At 38.9% G+C, this 17,444-nt stretch overlaps 1 protein-coding gene across 1 annotated transcript; it reads right to left on the bottom strand.

The window, feature by feature from the left end:
• Positions 1-16,002: 16,002 nt before the first annotated feature.
• LOC111150544 (diphosphoinositol polyphosphate phosphohydrolase 3-beta) lies at positions 16,003-16,497 on the bottom strand. Its single transcript, XM_022508037.1, has one exon. It carries the CDS (start codon positions 16,495-16,497, stop codon positions 16,003-16,005), a length of 495 nt encoding a protein of 164 aa, XP_022363745.1.
• Positions 16,498-17,444: the final 947 nt, after the last annotated feature.

The raw sequence follows: 17,444 nt of genomic DNA, 5'->3' as shown, positions 1-17,444 counted from the left end.
TACAACTCCCTCCTTAAAATGTTGTATATCCTTGATTCTGTGACTTTACTTTCTCCAGGTTTCCCTGTTATTTTGATGACCACTCTTTTTTTGAGGATCCCTTTATATGCACTCCTGCCTATTCCAAAAATTTGTAAGTTTTATTAATATATAAATTACATAACATAATCTTCACCCATTTAAAGTGTATAATTCAATGGTTGTTAGTGCATTTACAGAGTTGTGCAACTATCATCATAATCTAATTTTAGAATATCTTCTTCATGGCAAAAAGAAATCCTATACATATTTGGGGTCAATATCCATTCTCCTTCCTTTCAGCCATGGCAACCATTAATCTACTTTTTGATTACATGGATTTGCCCATACTAGAGATTACATATAAAGAAATCACACCGTATATAATGTATTAGGTCTGGCTTCTTGTTCATCAATGTAATGATATAATATTCCCTTCCTTTTTATTGCTGAATAATATCTCATTGTGTAGATATACTATGTTTTATTTACACATTCATCAGTTGTTTTCATTTTTGGCAATTATGAATAACATTGCTATAAGTATTCATGAACAAATCTTCTGTAGAATATATTTTCATTTATTTTGCTAAACTATACCTAGCAAAATTGTTGGGTCATGTGGTAACTATGTTCAACATTTTAAAGAACTGCCAAACTATTTTCCAAAATGGTAGTGAAATTTTACACATGAGAGCTCCAATTTCTCCACATCCTCACCAGCACTTGTTATTTTTAGTCTTTTTTAAAAAAATATTTTATTTATTTATTTGACAGACAGAAATCACAAGTAGGCAGAGAGGCAGGTAGAGAGAGAGAGGAAGGGAAGCAGGCTCTCTGCAGAGAGCCAGATGTGGGGCTCGATCCCAGGACCCTGGGATCATGACCTGAGCTAAAGGCAGAGGCTTTAACCCACTGAGCCACCCAGGCGTCCCTATATTTAGTCTTTTTGATTACAGTCATTCTAGTGGGTGAGATGTGGTTTCTCATTGTGATTTTGATTCGTATTTCCCTAATAACTAATAATGTAGGGCATCTTTTCATGTGCTTATTGTCCACTTGTATATTTCTTTGGAGAAATGTCTTTTTAAATCCTTTGCCCATTTTTATTTATTTTATTTAAAGATTTTATTTATTTATTTGACAGACAGAGAGAGATCACAGTAGGCAGAGAGGCAGGCAGAGAGAGAGAGGAGGAAGCAGGCTCCCTGCTGAGCAGGGAGCCCGATGCGGGCTCGATCCCAGGACCCTGGGATCATGACCTGAGCCGAAGGCAGAGGCTTAACCCACTGAGCCACCCAGGCGCCCCCCTTTGCCCATTTTAAAAATTTTAATTTAATTATTTATTTTATTATTGATTTGTAAATCCTTAATATTCTGGATACAATACAGATTATTGATCATTCAATTTTTTAAATTTAATTTAATTTTATTTTTTATAAACATATAATATATTTTTATCCCCAGGGGTACAGGTCTGTGAATCACCAGGTTTACACACTTCACAGCACTCACCATAACACATACCCTCCACAATGTCCATAACCCCACCCCCCCAACCCCCCTCCCCCCATCAACCCTCAGTTGATCATTCAATTTTTTAAAGTTTTTATTTAAACTCCAGGTAACATACAATGTAATATCAGTTTCAGCTGTACAATATAGTGGTTCAACACTTCCCCACTCAGTGCTCATCACAAGTGTACTCCTTAATCCCCACCACCTATTTAACCCATTTCCCCCACTCACTTCCCCACTGGCAACCACTAGTTTGTTCTCTTTAGTTTAGAGTCTGTTTATTGATTTTTCTCTCCCTTTTGTTTTCTTTTTTCCCCCATGTGATCATTTCAATGGATGCAAAAAAAGCATTTGGCAAAGTACAACACACACTCATGACAAAGACCCTCAACAAAGTAGTTTTAGAGGGAACATACCTCAACATAATGAAGGCCATCTATGAAAAACCCACAGGTAATATCATCCTCAGTGGGGAAAAACTGAAGGCTTTTCCTCTATGGTCAGGAATAAGACAGGGATGTCCACTCTCACCATTGTTATTTAACATAGTACTAGAAGTCCTAGCCAAAGCAATCAGACAAAATAAATAAATAAATAAATAAAAGGCATCCAGGGGCACCTGGGTGGCTCAGTCAGTTAAGTGGCTGCCTTTGGCGCAGGTCATAATCTCAGAGTCCTGGGATCCAGCCCCACATCCAGCTCCCCACTCAGTGGGGAGTCTGCTTCTCCCTCTGCCCTCCTTGCTTGTGCTAGCTTGCTCACTCTCTCTCTCAAATAAATAAATAAAATCTTAAAAAAAAGAAATTAAAGGCATCCAAAGCAAAAGGAAGAAGTAAAACTTTCACTCCTTGAAGATGACATGATACTACTATATATAGAAAACACCAAAGACTACACCAAAAATTGCTATAGCTCATAACATGAATTCAGTCATAGGACATAAAATCAATGCACAGAAATCTGTTACATTTCTATATACCAATAATGTGGCAGCAGAAAAAGAAATCAAGGAATCAATCCCATTTACAACTGCACACACAAAAAATAAGATACTTAGGAATATACTTAACTGAAGAGGTGAAAGACCTATACTCTTTTTTTTAAGATTTTATTTGTTTATTTGACAGACAGAGATCACAAGTAGGCAGAGAGGCAGGCAGAGAGAGAGGAGGAAGCAGGCTCCCTGCTGAGCAGAGAGCCTGATGTGGGGCTCGATCCCAGGACCCTGGGATCATGACTGAGCCGAAGGCAGAGGCTTAACCCACTGAGCAACCCAGGTGCTCCAAGATCTATACTCTTGAGAACTATAAAACATTTATGAAGAAACTGAAGATGACACAAAGAAATGGAAAGACATTCTACATTCATGGATTAGAAGAACAAATATTGTTAAAATGTCTATACTACTCAAAGACATCTACACTTTTAACGCAATCCCTATCAATATGCCAACAGCATCTCACAGAACTAGAACAAACCATCCTAAAGTTTGTATGGAACCACAAGATCCCAAACAGCTGAAGCAACCTTGAAAAAGAAAAGCAAAAGTGTAGGAATCACAATTCTGGACTTCAAGTTATATTACAAAGTTGTAGTGATCAAGATAGTACGGTACTGGCAAAAAAAAAAAACAAAAACAAAAACAACAACAACAACAACAACAAAAAACAGACACATAGGTCATTGGAACAGAACAGAAAACCCAGAAATGAACCCACAACTATATGGCCAATTTAACTTCAATAAGATAGGAAAGATTGTGCAATGAGAAAAGTACAGTCTCTTCAACAAATGGTGCTGGGAAAACTGGGCAGCAACATGCAAAAGAATGAAACTGAACCACTTTCTTACACCAAAGACAAAAATTAATTCAAAATGGAGTAAAGACCCAAATGTGAGACAGGAAACCATCAAAATCCTAGAGAAGAACAGAGGCAGTAACCTCTTTGACATCAGCTGTAGCAACTTCTTACTACATATGTCTCCTGAAGCAAGGTAAACAAAAGCAAAAATGAACATTCACGACTTCATTAAAATAAAAGGCTTTTGCACAACAAAGGCTTTTGCACAAAAAAAAAAACAATCAACAAAACTAAAAGGCAACCTATGGAGTGGGAGAAGATATTTGCAAAGGACATACTTGATAAGGGATTAGTATCCAAAATATATAAATAACTTCTAAAACTCAACACCCCCAAAATGAATAATCCAATTAAAAAGTGGGCAAAGGAGATGAATAGATATGTTTCCAGAGCAGACATCCAGATGGTCAATAGACACATGAAAAGATGCTCAATATCACACATCATCAGGAAAATGCAAATCAAAACTACAATGAGATACCACCTCACACCTATCAGAATGGCTAAAATCAACAACATAAGAAACAACAGGTGTTGGCAAGGATGTGGAGGGAAGAGAACCCTCATGTACAGTTGGTGGGAATGCAAACTGGTGAGCCACTCTAAAAAATGGCATGGAGGTTCCTAAAAAAAAAAAAAAAAAAACAACAACAACAACAACAAAAAAACTACCCTATGATCCAGCAATTACATTACTAGGTATTTACCCAAAGAATACAAAAATACTAATTCAAAGGGATACATGTACCTTGATGTTTATAGGAGCATTATGTACAACAGTCAAATTATGGAAACAACCCAAGTATCCCTCAACTAATGAATGGATAAAAAAAATGTGGTAGGGGCGCCTGGGTGGCTTAGGGGGTTAAAGCCTCTGCCTTCGGCTCAGGTCATGATCTCAGGGTCCTGGGATCGAGCCCCGTGTCGGGCTCTCTGCTCAGCGGGGAGCCTGCTTTCCCCTCTCTCTCTGCCTACTGTGATCTGTCAAAAAATAAAAGTAAAACCTTTAAAAAGAAAAAAAAAGATGTGGTATATATATATACACAATAGAACATTACTCAGCCATAAAAAAGAACGAAATCTTGTCATTTGCAATGGTATGGATGGAGCTAGAGAGTATTATGTTAAGTAAAAGAAGTCAGAGAAAGACAAATACCATATGATTTCACTCACATGTGGAATTTAAGAAACAAAGCAGATTGTTGATCATTTCATTTTATTTTGAAGATTTTATTTATTTGAGAGACAGAGAGATAGTGAAAGGGGAGGGGCAGAAGGAGAGGGAGAGGCAGAGAATCTCAAGCACACTCCATGCTGAGTGTGGAGACTGATGTGGGTCTCGATTTCACCATCAGATCATGACCTGAGCCAAAACAAAGAGTCAGATGCTCAACCAACTGAGACACCCAGGCACCCCAGATTGTTGATCATTTTAAAGAGTCAACTTTTTCTATTGTTTTTATAATTTTTCATTTTAATTTTCATTCTATTCTTTCGTATTACCTTCTTTAAAAAAAAAAGTAATCCCTACACCCAGTGTTGGGCTTGAACTCACAACCCTGAGATCAATAACATGCTCTACCAACTGAGCCAGCCAGGAACCCCATATATCACCTTCTTTATTGCTTGCTTTGTGTTTACTTTGGCCTTATTTTTATAGGAACTTATAATTATGAATTGTCCTTTAGGTTCTGCTTTAGTTGCATCTCAAATTTTGGTGTTTTGATTATATCCATCTCAGGGTTTTTTCTAATTTCCATTGTGAACTTTTTGACACATTAGTTATTTAGTAATGTATTGCCCAATTGCCACATATTCATAAGTTTCCCACATTTCTATTGTTGATTTCTAAGTTAATTCCATTTTGGTTAGAGAACATAATTTGCTTAATTTCAATCTTTTAAAATCCATTGAGGCATGTTTATAGCCTAGGATTATGGTCTCTTTTGGAGAAGGTTCCATCTATTTGACAGGAATGAATGCTTTGTTGTTCTTTGGTAGAGTGGTCTTTAGATGTATGTTAGTTTAGTTGTTTTATAGTATTGTTTCCTTGTTGCTACTAGTATCCTGGAACTACCAGGCCCCTCTTAATTCCTCACCATTAAGATTCCCATTGTTTTCAACATTGCTCTTAGGCATTAATTTTTCTAGGCTCCTTTCCAAATAAATTCAGTCCCTGCAAGCAAAGGCGCTGTGCTTATTTCTCATGGCCTGCCTCTCTACCTGGGCAGAAACTCCAGACAACTGTACTGGAACAGAGGGTAGGTATAAGAGGCCACTTCTCCCGTAGTAACTACCACTGGACCCTGGGGGAAGAAGGTAGTCCCTGGTTATTTCAATTTGCCTGTCTCCATGTAGAAACTTTGCCCTACAAAGGTGCTCAGATAGAGAAGAGTGAAATCCCACTATTCTTGGCCTGTCGTGCCTAAGGCTGAGACCTCACTCTGTAATTGGGAGTTAGTCCTCTAGCCCAGGCTTGCTTGGAATAGCACTTCTGCAACATGGGCCTGCAGGGGAATGGAGACACTGGTGGCCTTCTCCTCCTGGGGAGAAGGCATAGCCCTAGACTAACAGCTGGAGGGATAGAGAGCCCCTATCTTATTGGGAACATCCAGATCTCGAGTAGAGATTGTTACATGGAGCTGGGGGAGATGGCATTGCTGAAATGCCACTGATTCTCACGATTTTTATAGAGATTTAGTATTTATTCTTGAACAAACCTTTATTCACTTGATGTGTGTGATATGATGATTTCCAGGGACTTTAAATGTGTGTGTGTATAATTGTTACCAATTAAATGGTATTTCATAAGGGGATGGGTCTACCAAGATCCTTACACAACCATTCTGGAAGTCCTGTACCCATCCTTAAATGTTGATACTCCTCAGGGAGATCTTCATTGTCCTCTCTCTAGTCTCTCCCAGATGACTTTGTTTATACCTACCTCTTCATCTATTTCCCATCTACTGATGACTCCAAAACCTCCACCTCCTGCTCATTCTTCTTTTCTAAGCAGCATCAGTGTGTATCTCTGGCCTTTTGGACATCTCCAAGTTAATATCCTTTAGTCACCAGAAACTAAGTTATAAAATTAATCTTATCATCTTCTCAGTCCCAGGGAATGATATCATCAACTCTGTTGCTCCAGTGAGATATATCAAAGATACCCACCTCTCTTTCATTTCCAATGTCCAATTAATCACCTTATGCCCTTATAAGCCCTATATATTTCTAAAATATATTCACTTCTATCAACACTCTTTCAGGTCACTATCATTTCTCAACTGGACTATCTCCACAACCTCCTCTCCCTTTCAAACAATTTTCTACTTTTCAGACAAATTGATGTCATGACTCCTCTCCCAAATCCCTGAACAAGTTGCATCAGACCCTCTATAATCTGGCTTTTCCTTGCCCCACTGGCTTCATCTCTAGAAGATCCTTTCTTCTTCTCTGCACTTTCAGATTATATTATAGATATGATGAGCAAGTTCCTATTCCTAAAAACACCATTTTTTTTTCTAGCTTCCAGGACCTCATATCTGCTCTTTCCTCTTTCTGGAACACCCCCGCCTCAATTATTTCTCCTAGTTAAGTCCTATCAATCCTTCTGGTTTCATGTTACATGGCATTTCCTCTGAGAATCTTCCCCCAACCCAACTAAACTAGGTTAGTTCCCCACTATGTGTTGGCAGACCCACTGAATTGCCACTATCGTAAAAAACACTTGGCAATTTTGTTGGGATTTCTTGTTTTATTTCCTATCTCCCCAATAAAGTGAGAGCTCCATGAAGACTGGGGCCATGTCTGATTTGCCCAATTCATGTACCTCTAGAGGTAACAGAATTCTTGGCCTAAATTTCTAATAGTTCTGAATAGTTTGGTTTATCATAGCTAAAGCTCAGTAGTAAGTATCGAGGTACTAGATAAATGCAAATAATTTCCTACTTATCTACCAGATTAGATGAAAAAACACAACTTGAACTAAAAATTTTACTGATTGGAACATGATAGAGAATCTTTCTTCCTATATAGAACATATTAATACTTAATTCAGGATTAGAAAAAAGGTAATTCTAAATAGACTTGGACAGTGGGGTGTTCTTGGGTAGCAGGGTGTTCCTGGGAAAGGTTTCTTTGATCTAAATAGAATACACCCAGGGTTGGGCTAATTCCTAAAATGTCCACTAGGGAGACAGATGCCATTGTTGGTACCATATACAAGTTTTCCCCACTATCTGAAAGTAGAGCATTCCTATGAAACCTTTCATAAGCTGGCAGAGAGTAGAAAAACAATTACTATTAATTTATATGGGAAAATTTTTGAGTGTTCTTAGACCCAAAAAATAACTTCTCTTAGGTTTTTCTGATACCTTAAGACACATCTTGCTAATCTAATAAATGCAAGGGAAATAAAGTACAGATGCTTACAGACACAGTTCAAAGCTATTGTGGCTTGATGTAGAAATACAAAGTATAGTTCCCGGGGAAAGAACTTGGTGGGGGCCACTCTTGTTGCTGGGGTGCACACTGCCTTATAAGGAGTTGCTGCTAAACAAACACTGAACGTTATTATTATTTTTTCTTTTTTGGCAAAAGCAAGAATTCTCTTAAGATTTCTTTCATTTAGCAAAAATAGGTACAGTAATCCCTCCTTACCCACAGGGGATATGTTCCAAGACCCCCAAGTGGATGCCTGAAACCATGCATAGTACCAAACCCTACATACACTGTTTTTCCTATACATAATATACATGATTAAGTTTAAGTTATAAATTAGGCACAGTAAGAGATTAACCGGTATTAAAATACAAGAATTATAACAATATACTATAATAACATGTGAATGTGGTCCATCAAAATATCTTATTGTACTGTACTCACACTTCTTGTGATGATGTGGAATGATAAAACGCCTACATGAAAAGATAAAGTCAGGTGACTTATGCAGGCATTGTGATATAGCATTAGGCTACTATTGACCTGATGATAAGTCAAAACGGTCATCTGTTCCTGGAACATGGTTGACTGTGGGTAAGTAAAACTTTAGAAAGCAAAACCATGGGTAATGGGAGGACTACTGTACCAATGAAGAGAAGTGATCTAATCTGAACTTTTGAAAAAGATGGAGGATACATGTACTAAGAATGATTCTGCAGTCTACTTATGTCTTTTTAATAGCCAACAAGGTCTAAGTTTGAGTGGGTAGACAAAAGGAAAAGAGAATTGTTATTAATCCTGTCCTAAGCCCTCTATACCCTCTGCACTGGCCCCAAATAAATCTAAACTTCCAGAGGTCCTGGCCTGCTTCTTCACACTGCTGTGTAGGCTTACACAGGGAAAGGTGTTAAGTCTTCTTGCACTATGGGTGGGCTTTTTGGTTCCCCATATTTCCCATCCAGAAAAAGGTGGAGCACCAAATTCACTGTATTGTCAGTCCTGTTCATCTTAATATAGAGCATGAGCTTTGGAATAATATAAAACTGAGTTTCCATCCCCAACACATCACATTCTAGACCTTAGATCCATTAATTTCAGGCTCACATCTTTGATTCTGAGACTATAAATTTGAGATACCTTAAGTACTGTTTGGAGATTGAGTTGCAGGAAAAGCTTTCTCGTTTGCATGGGTATGGGAATCACTTTGTACAAGACTTGAAACTGTACTCTCAGCTGTTAGTAGTGGTGGAGAATAGGGAATGGAAGGATGTCCCTAGGCCATTTGGAGTCAGCCTGTGCTAGGGAACCAGTCTAGCATTGGAACCTAGAAAATATATGACCTGTGAAATAGTTTTGTATTGTGTTTTGTATTATATTTGCCTCACATAACCTGGTAATCTTCAGTAAAATCTTATTAAAAGTTATATTCTGATCTCTTGTGTGTTGTAGGAAATTAGAGAATCATGAGGGCACATTCTAGAGTAAAAAGGTAGAAGGAGGACAGGATTCCATTCCACGTGCAGAGTAGTGGTATCCTTGCTTACCAGTTGAAAACCACTGTGCCCAGAGGAGCAACAACTTAATGAGGAGCAGACACTAGAGAGACAGTGATACGGTAGCTTGCTGAGGATCCAGAGAAGACAGAAGGAACTTTCTGAAAAACAAGATACTAGCAGGCCTACTTTTAGCTAATATATTGCAACTGTGTGATTTATTAAAGGGGCACCTCCTCTGAATTGATGCCCCCCACTCCCACCAACTTCTTGAGTAGAATATTTGTGATGGAATTAGGAAACAAAAAACCAAAAACCAAAAAGGGTTATTCTGTCCTGCATCAGGAATTAGTGAGTACAAGGCATGGCCTAGATTTCAGACCCAAGCTTTGTGCTATGTCTGCTGCACTTGTGCAGCACAGAAGTGGCAAAAATTCCATAATGCCCTGATCATTAGCCTAAAAAATTCTGAAGGACAAGTTACTTATGTGGTGTATGCCTTGTAATAAAAGGGGTCCTGGATTTTTTAAAATATTCTGGTGGAAGGGGCTCACTTGTGCCATCTGCTTGGGTAACATATAGTTACATTTGAAAAGAAAAACGCTGGAATATATATAGATATACATACATATTTTTCAAATATGGCTATTCTGAGTAGGGGGATCATGTGTGATCTTTTTATTCATTTACCTTGGAGGGAATTTTCTAAATTTTCTGATATTAAGGTAAATTAATTTTCTAATCAGGAAAAAATTTAAGTTTTTTAAAGATACATTGTAGAATGGGAGTGCTGTCTCATCTGGAACCTAAGCTTATGTCCACCATTGGGGTTCAAAGTTTGCTGATCACATTTGGCATGCTGATGAGGCTAAAAGTCTTTTCGCATGTGAAATTGACAGACTTTCAAGGAAATAATTCACATTAAGGGAAGAGCAAGTCTGCTAATATGTTTAGCTCAGGAACAAAACCTGGGTTTTTGGAGAGGAGGGGTGTGTGTGTCTGTCTAGATTTGTCTTCTAATCAGCCTTCCCTACTTAAGTTTTAGGGATAGCAAGGGCCTACAAATAATGAATTATTTTTCAATTTTTATCATGGAAAATTTCAAATATATTCAAAAGTATAGAGAACAGTATAATGAACTCCCAAGTATCTGTCACATGGTTTCAGAAATTATCAGTTTATCACCAATCTTATTTCATCTCTATGCTCACCTACCCCACCCTCAGATTATTTTGAAGCAAATACCAGTAGCATATCACTTCATTTGTAAAATTAACAGTACATTTCTCTAGAAGATAAGGATTTCAAAAAACATAACCACAGTACCATATCACATCTTAAAAAACCCAATAAAGTGGGAGATATGTTATTTCAAATTCTGTAAGGATTGATACAACAGTTACTATATTTCACTGGTACCATGAGGAAGGGGGTAACACCTAAAATGGAACTCATGGTTTTTCTGATGCAATTGCTTTTATAAATGCAAAGGAAACAAAACTACTGTATTAAAGCCCCTCTGAGGCCTTTGTGGGAAGCTGGGTAAGAGTGCTGACATTACAAACCCCATGGCAAGACTCCATAAAATTATCTCTAAACATCTTTGTCATTTTCTTAAAGTTGTTCTCCTGGAGACAGCTGACCCAAGTCGTCTCTTCCCCACTCACGGAAGTTTTTTTTCTTCAGCGCCTTTTCTAAGTGACAATTTAGCTGTCTCTCAGTCCTTCACATTCTCACATGCAAAAACCAGGTGGAATGAGAAGTCAGCTAAGTGTGTTGGAAAAGGGGTTGAAAATTGGCAAACTGAATCAGTAAGAGACACAAAAGAAACCTAGGCAAAGTAAGTGGTGTAATTAACTTTGGAAACTGCCTGTACTGCAAGTTTTTTTGGCTCTGGCATCAAATAATACATTACATTGAACTTATAAAATGAGAAAAACAATCTTCTTCAAAGGGAAGTTAAGATTACATGAAAGAAGTGCTTTGGGCATTGCAAAATCATTAAATATATCATTTGTAAATCATCTTAAAATTTATTTTTATAAAAATCCACAATATTATCTTGTGTTCATTGTATTTATTTTATAGTTAGTTTTATAACAAGTGATATTTTTGAATAAAATTTCAGCAAAGTAACAACAGTACAAAAATACTGAAGTTGTTTCACAAAGGACTGATTCTACAAAATATTGCCCTATGTATTGGGGTAATCTCAAAATGGTGTTAGCCACTGTGTGGAATGACATAGAAATATGAGTAATAATTCTCATCTTGAACATCTTACACCTGCCTTCAAAAGTTTCTGAAACACCTGATACAGAAAAGCCACATACATGGTGCCTAGACAGCATATATTCTACTAGCACCAGATTGAAATGGGAATGTTTTGCCACATGGTGATTACAAAATATAAATCGAATCAAAGAACCTTCAGGGATGTCAATCATATTTCCAGTGGTGTTTCATATACAGAATATGCAAAGAGTAAAGAAACATAGTCCTTGCTCTCAAGGATATCACAGTCTAATGGCCAAGGCAGACACATCAAAAAAGCATAACAAAAGGCTACAGGTGTTAAAGTAAGAGTCTGTTCACGTACAACAGTAACAACCAGGGCAAGAGAAGTCAGTGGAATAGACAAGTAAGGAATGTCCCAAGATGTAGAAGGAAAGTCAGGTGAGCTGTCTCCTTGGAAACATGGAATTGCTCACCTCCACTTGAAAATTCCATTGATCAATGATTCATATCAAAGACTCTTTTACAGCAATCTTGAAAATCTTTGCTGTTCATCTGGAAAAACAAACAAACATATAATTAGCAGGCTTATATACTAATTTAACAATTCCTCCAACTGACAAATTTACAAAAGGCCTATTATCTGCATCATTCACTTTGTGTTTGGAAAGCCTTCATGGAATTATCTAATGCAGATGCAATTTAAGACTGGATCAGCAGCTAAGGGAGTTACAGGTTACATTAGAAAACAAAAGAGTCAGGAAAGCAGTGATACTATAAGTTTTGCAAAAAAGGATAGGCTGGTCATGTAAGACATAAAAAATTCTAAATTACACCTTCTGGAGTCTAGGCTTATGGAAATAATTCAAGATAGTCCCCACCCATCACAGAGTCTGTGGTCTAGCCACACAACCATGCAAATAATACAGTAAATTGTGAGAACTGTGACACACGCAGAAGAAAGTATCTTAACCCAGTGGTCAGAGAAGACTTCTCATTGGAGATTATAAAGTATCTATTTTTATTATCTCAAATTTCATATTTTAAAAAAATCTAACTATCTGAAGTTAGATAACCTGGCTGAAGTTAGTGTGAGCAAGAACTGGAGCCAGTTTTCAACCTAAGTCTGTCTGACTTCAAAACCCCAACTGTAGTTTCTATCACACCAAACTCTGTCTCATAAAAATGTCATGTTTTACTTCTGTTATCATAGTGACTTTTCCAGTTCTCATAGTGCTGTTTGTCCATGAACATTTAAAATCTGCTAAATACAGTATAATAGTTTATCAGGAGACAACTACCAAGAAAATATTGATAAAACCCTGGTAGTGCCTGGTAGCTCTCCCACATGGGACAACTGGAAGTAAAAACCCTTGCTCAGCCAAATACACCATGTGTGCGTGTGTGTGCATGTGTATACACACATCATTTCTTGAAAAAAATATACTTTATAGACACAGCATCAATTATTTAGAGTTTACCTATGTATCTATATTAACCCCCAATGTTTTCTCTTTATATCTTAATAAGAATAAACTATTTGACCGGCTGAAAGTGTAAGCTGTTTATAAAACATGCAGAAAATAAATTTCTGATGCATGTCTGCAAACCTTAATTATCTGTGGAGAGCACTCATTGTCCTTTTTTATCAAAGGGAGAGCTGAAAAACCAAACAAATAACGTACAGGTGCCTTTTTAACAATCTTAGAAGGAAAAAAATCGCAACTGTGCATCGATATCTGGAGTGCTGAGGTGATAGAAATTTTCTATATACTATTTCTGGTTACCTGTTTTGGCCTGAAACTCTTGGTCTTAAAGAGAAAAAAAGAATCTCCTTGGAAATTTTAACTATTCTGACAAGGCTGAGCTCTACAGAATATTTCACAAAAACTACTTAAATGAACCTGACAGTCCTGAAAAATATCATGACTTATTCTAAATGTTTCTGTCAAAAAAAGAAGGAAAAAAGCCCACAACATATTTATAGGCTAATCATTCTTAATAATAGGTTAATATGAATACTGTGCATCTTTGCCTGTTAGATACTTAAGAACCAAATAAAATGATACAGTATCACCTCCAAGAACAACAAGCAGAAGTTAAGTCTCCAAAATATTTGTGGCAGCATTTCAGGTGGAAGGGATATCTATCAACAAAAAATATCTTTAAAATAAAAACCCAATATATCTGCTCTGTTAAGGCAGAATTTAAGAATCTTCTAAAATAACTAGGTTATTGGGGAAAGATATATTTGGGTCGATGTGAGACTGAAATTAAATGTGCTCAAACAGATATTCAATACAGATCACTTCTTAAGAGAAAATAGAAAAATATTAAATAACCATATTTGATCAAACTATGTAATTCAGATGATGAAGTTGTCACTGGTTTTAAAAACCCACTCATTTTTTAGTTTACTTTGATAGCATTATTACAGAAAATGTTTTGTGAATTGAAACCTGTACTTTATCAGTGCTTAAGTTTGTAACAAAGTTTGCTTCCAAAATAGTGGCACCAAATTTCTTTAGAAAATTCAACAAAACCCACTTTTTAACAGCAATCGTATAAATGTATTAATAATTTGTAGAATAACAATGCAAACTCAAACGGAGAAAAATATTTGAGTATTTTGAAGAGTGAAATAAAGAACACGGGGGGCAGGGCAGCCCAAAAATGTATACATTCTAAAAGTCAACCTATAAAGTTCAAAAACAGAACTATTCAATAGTCTTAAAAGATAAAAAGGCAGAGTACTGATTAGGAAGAGAAATGCAATGGCTTTTGAGTTACAGGTAATGTTAATTTCCTGATCTGGATTCTGGTTACATACATATATTCTGTATGTAAAAATTGATTAAGCTGTACAGTTAATATTTGTGCATTCCTCTGTATGTATGTTAAAAAACAGTAAAATAATAAAGTTTAAGAAAAGGTAACTTAAATTTTTAGCAGTAATTGTGTTTAAAAACAGGTTAGTTTGAATAACAAATGTTTTTAAATAACCATGATTTTCTACTTTATACTCACTAATTGCAACTGCAATATTTTAAAAATGTTTAGGTGTTACATATGGCATTAACTTTCCACCCCTAATAGGCTCTTAACAAAGTAGGTTTTTCTTCTACTTAACTGCTGACATGGCTAGGGGAATAAATGTAGTATGAGAAGGCAGAGCTATGCATTTTAGAAAAGATACCTGATTTTAAACAAGTGTTGATGCAAATGCAAGAGCTTTCAATAAAAAAAAAAAGTTTGTCCCATGACACAAAACAGTTATCCTAAATCTTTAAGACAGTTCACTCGTCCTGGCAGTTTAAGAAGTCTGTAAAAGCTGAATATCAAGAAAGGTACCACACTGGGTTGGGATCTCATCACCATACAAATTCCATTCCTATGGTCACTGGTAGTCAGGAAGATTAACTGAAATGTCGCTGCATTCAAATATGTAAAATTTAATGTTCATTCAAGAACTACTTTATATTCAGAGAACCATGTTTGTTTTAGGGTATTAAGGAAGGGGCTATGGAGTTGTTAGTTGAACATACTAAATCACACTCTATGAATAGTTTTCATGAGAGTAGTACATAGCAGGATGTGTCCAGCTAACAATACTTACCCAAGAATATATTCACTGTATAAAGTAATACTTTGTTTAATTACCTTCGGGCTATATGGGAAATGGCCATTTCAAATAAAGAGAAACAAAATACCACTAGTGAAAATTTTTTGCAATTCCAATCGTGTACATACGAGTAAAGAAACTTCTGAAAACGGCAAATTAGATTACACTACTCAACACAAAATTATTGCCGAGTGCGGAAAAACCACAAGATGTAAAATATCTTAAATATTTTTTAAATAAATATATATATATATAACTATCTTTAAACCAATTTCCATCACTGAAGAGCTTGCTAGCAAGGGCTAATGCAATGAAAGAGAAAGCAAGTTAAGGAAAAAAAATTAAAGAGGCCACACAATCAAGATGTTCAGATTTTAAAGGCATTCACTATAAAACAAACCACAAGATTAGTACCAAAAACGCACACGTACACACACAGACGTGTGTGTGTGTAATGTAATAAAAAAAACTACAAAGTGTACCCACCTACACAAAAACACACGCTAAAAGATGGGCAAGCAGTTAAGGCACTCTAAAAACAAAACAAAACAAAAAGCCCACGTGGTTTAGGATTACCGAAATCTGTTACAGTGCTACCAAGCAGCGATTTTCAAAGCAGCTGAAAAACGTGCAAATTGTCTGAAAACAGTGCCTGGCAACCGAGACGGTTTGCAAGCGTGATTCAGAGGGCTGCCAAGGAAACAAAAGAAGCCCCCCGCCTCCCCGTGAGACCGCACAAGGAATGAGAGGCGCTCCGGGCACTATTTATTCTAAGGTAGGCGGAAAGCAGAAGTCTGTGCAGGAGCGGTACATACTAAGGATCGCTCTGTGCCAGGGACCGGGCCACGGAGTTTCCATTGGTCGGGGAACCGCCCAGCTTTAGTTTTTCCAGATATTCGGCATGCACGGGCTTGTGGCACTGGAGAACCTTGATCGCATCTTCGATTTTGAACCACTCTCGCTTCCTCCCAATGCTAACCGAATCTTCCCAATCCTCCAGAATCTCAGTGACAGTCAGTACGTACACGTACGTTCTGTGCTTGCGGTCTTGGTTCTGTTCGAAAATGCCCAGGAGCCGGCCTAACTTCCCCTTGACTCCCGCCTCTTCGTACACCTCTCGGACTGCCGCACCGCCCGGCTCCTCCTCGGGCTCCATGCCCCCGCCCGGCACGATCCAGCGGTCCGGGTACCGACTGCTACTCACTAACAGCACCTCGTCCTCGAGCTCGCTCCGGAAGCAAAGGCACGCCGCCCGCTTCTTGAACCCCTCCGGGTCGTAGGTACGCGTCTGGTTCGGCTTGCACTTCATCCTCTGGGCCGCCCGCTCCTGCCGCTCGCTGCTGCTGCTGCTGGGGTCTCGGCCGCCGCCGCCGGCGCCGCCGCCTGAGATGCCTGGGAGAGAAAGGGCCGAGAAGAGCAGTGGGGAGAGAAGGCGCTCCAGGAGCGAGCCGGGGGAGCCCAGGAAGCCCCGGGGGAGATGAGGCGGGGGCGGGCGAAGTACGTCAGTCTGTTCGTTCCTCGTTCCTCGTGCGGGCCGGAGGGTCCCGAACGCAGCCGCCTGACTGGACGAGGCGCCGCCGCCCCCGCGCCCGCCCCCGCGCCGCCGCCCCGCCCCCGCGCCGCCGCCAGCGGGTCCGCCACTCCGCACACCGCCCACCCGCGGCTCCCGCGCGCGCCTCCCTCCCTCCTCAGCCGCCGGGCAGGGGTTGAGCGAGGTGAGGCGCATTCGCGTGCGCGTCCCCGTCCGCGTCCCCATTCACGTGCGCGTTCATGTTGGAGGGCGAGGGGCGGGGGCGGGGGTCTTGTGGCTCCCTCCGCGCGCGCGGCGCCTCGGGCCCACTGCGCAGGCGCCCCGCACCTCCCAGGCTGGAAATCTCTTTCCCCTGGGAGTTCAATTCCCGCGTTGTGACGGGGCCAAGATCGCTTCCACGTGGGCCTTTGAGTTGAAGTTGGCTGTGGCGTGGCCAGACCTTTCTCCTCATCCTTCCCGGCAGGTTGCATGAAATGCATACACTTATTTTACAGGCCATCAGGCCAAGGGCATCATCATTGCCCAGAAGGAATGCTACCGCCTTACGGTTTAGGAGGGCCTGGGGTTGTCAAAATGACCCTCGCTGTTCTTGGCAAAACAGTACCTACTCTTTGCTGAGTCGTATCCATACCCTTTGAGTTCTTCAACAGGTTTGTCCACCTAAAAGGTAGAACAGCCGGTTATGGTTTATCAGCAAAATGGGTTTATTTGGGTGTAGCAGAGGA

The sequence above is a fragment of the Enhydra lutris genome, unplaced genomic scaffold (assembly GCF_002288905.1).
Source record: "Enhydra lutris kenyoni isolate GAN:26980312 unplaced genomic scaffold, ASM228890v2 scaffoldscaffold23, whole genome shotgun sequence".
Classification (NCBI taxonomy): domain Eukaryota; kingdom Metazoa; phylum Chordata; class Mammalia; order Carnivora; family Mustelidae; genus Enhydra; species Enhydra lutris.
This window is presented reverse-complemented; position numbering and strand designations above follow the sequence as displayed.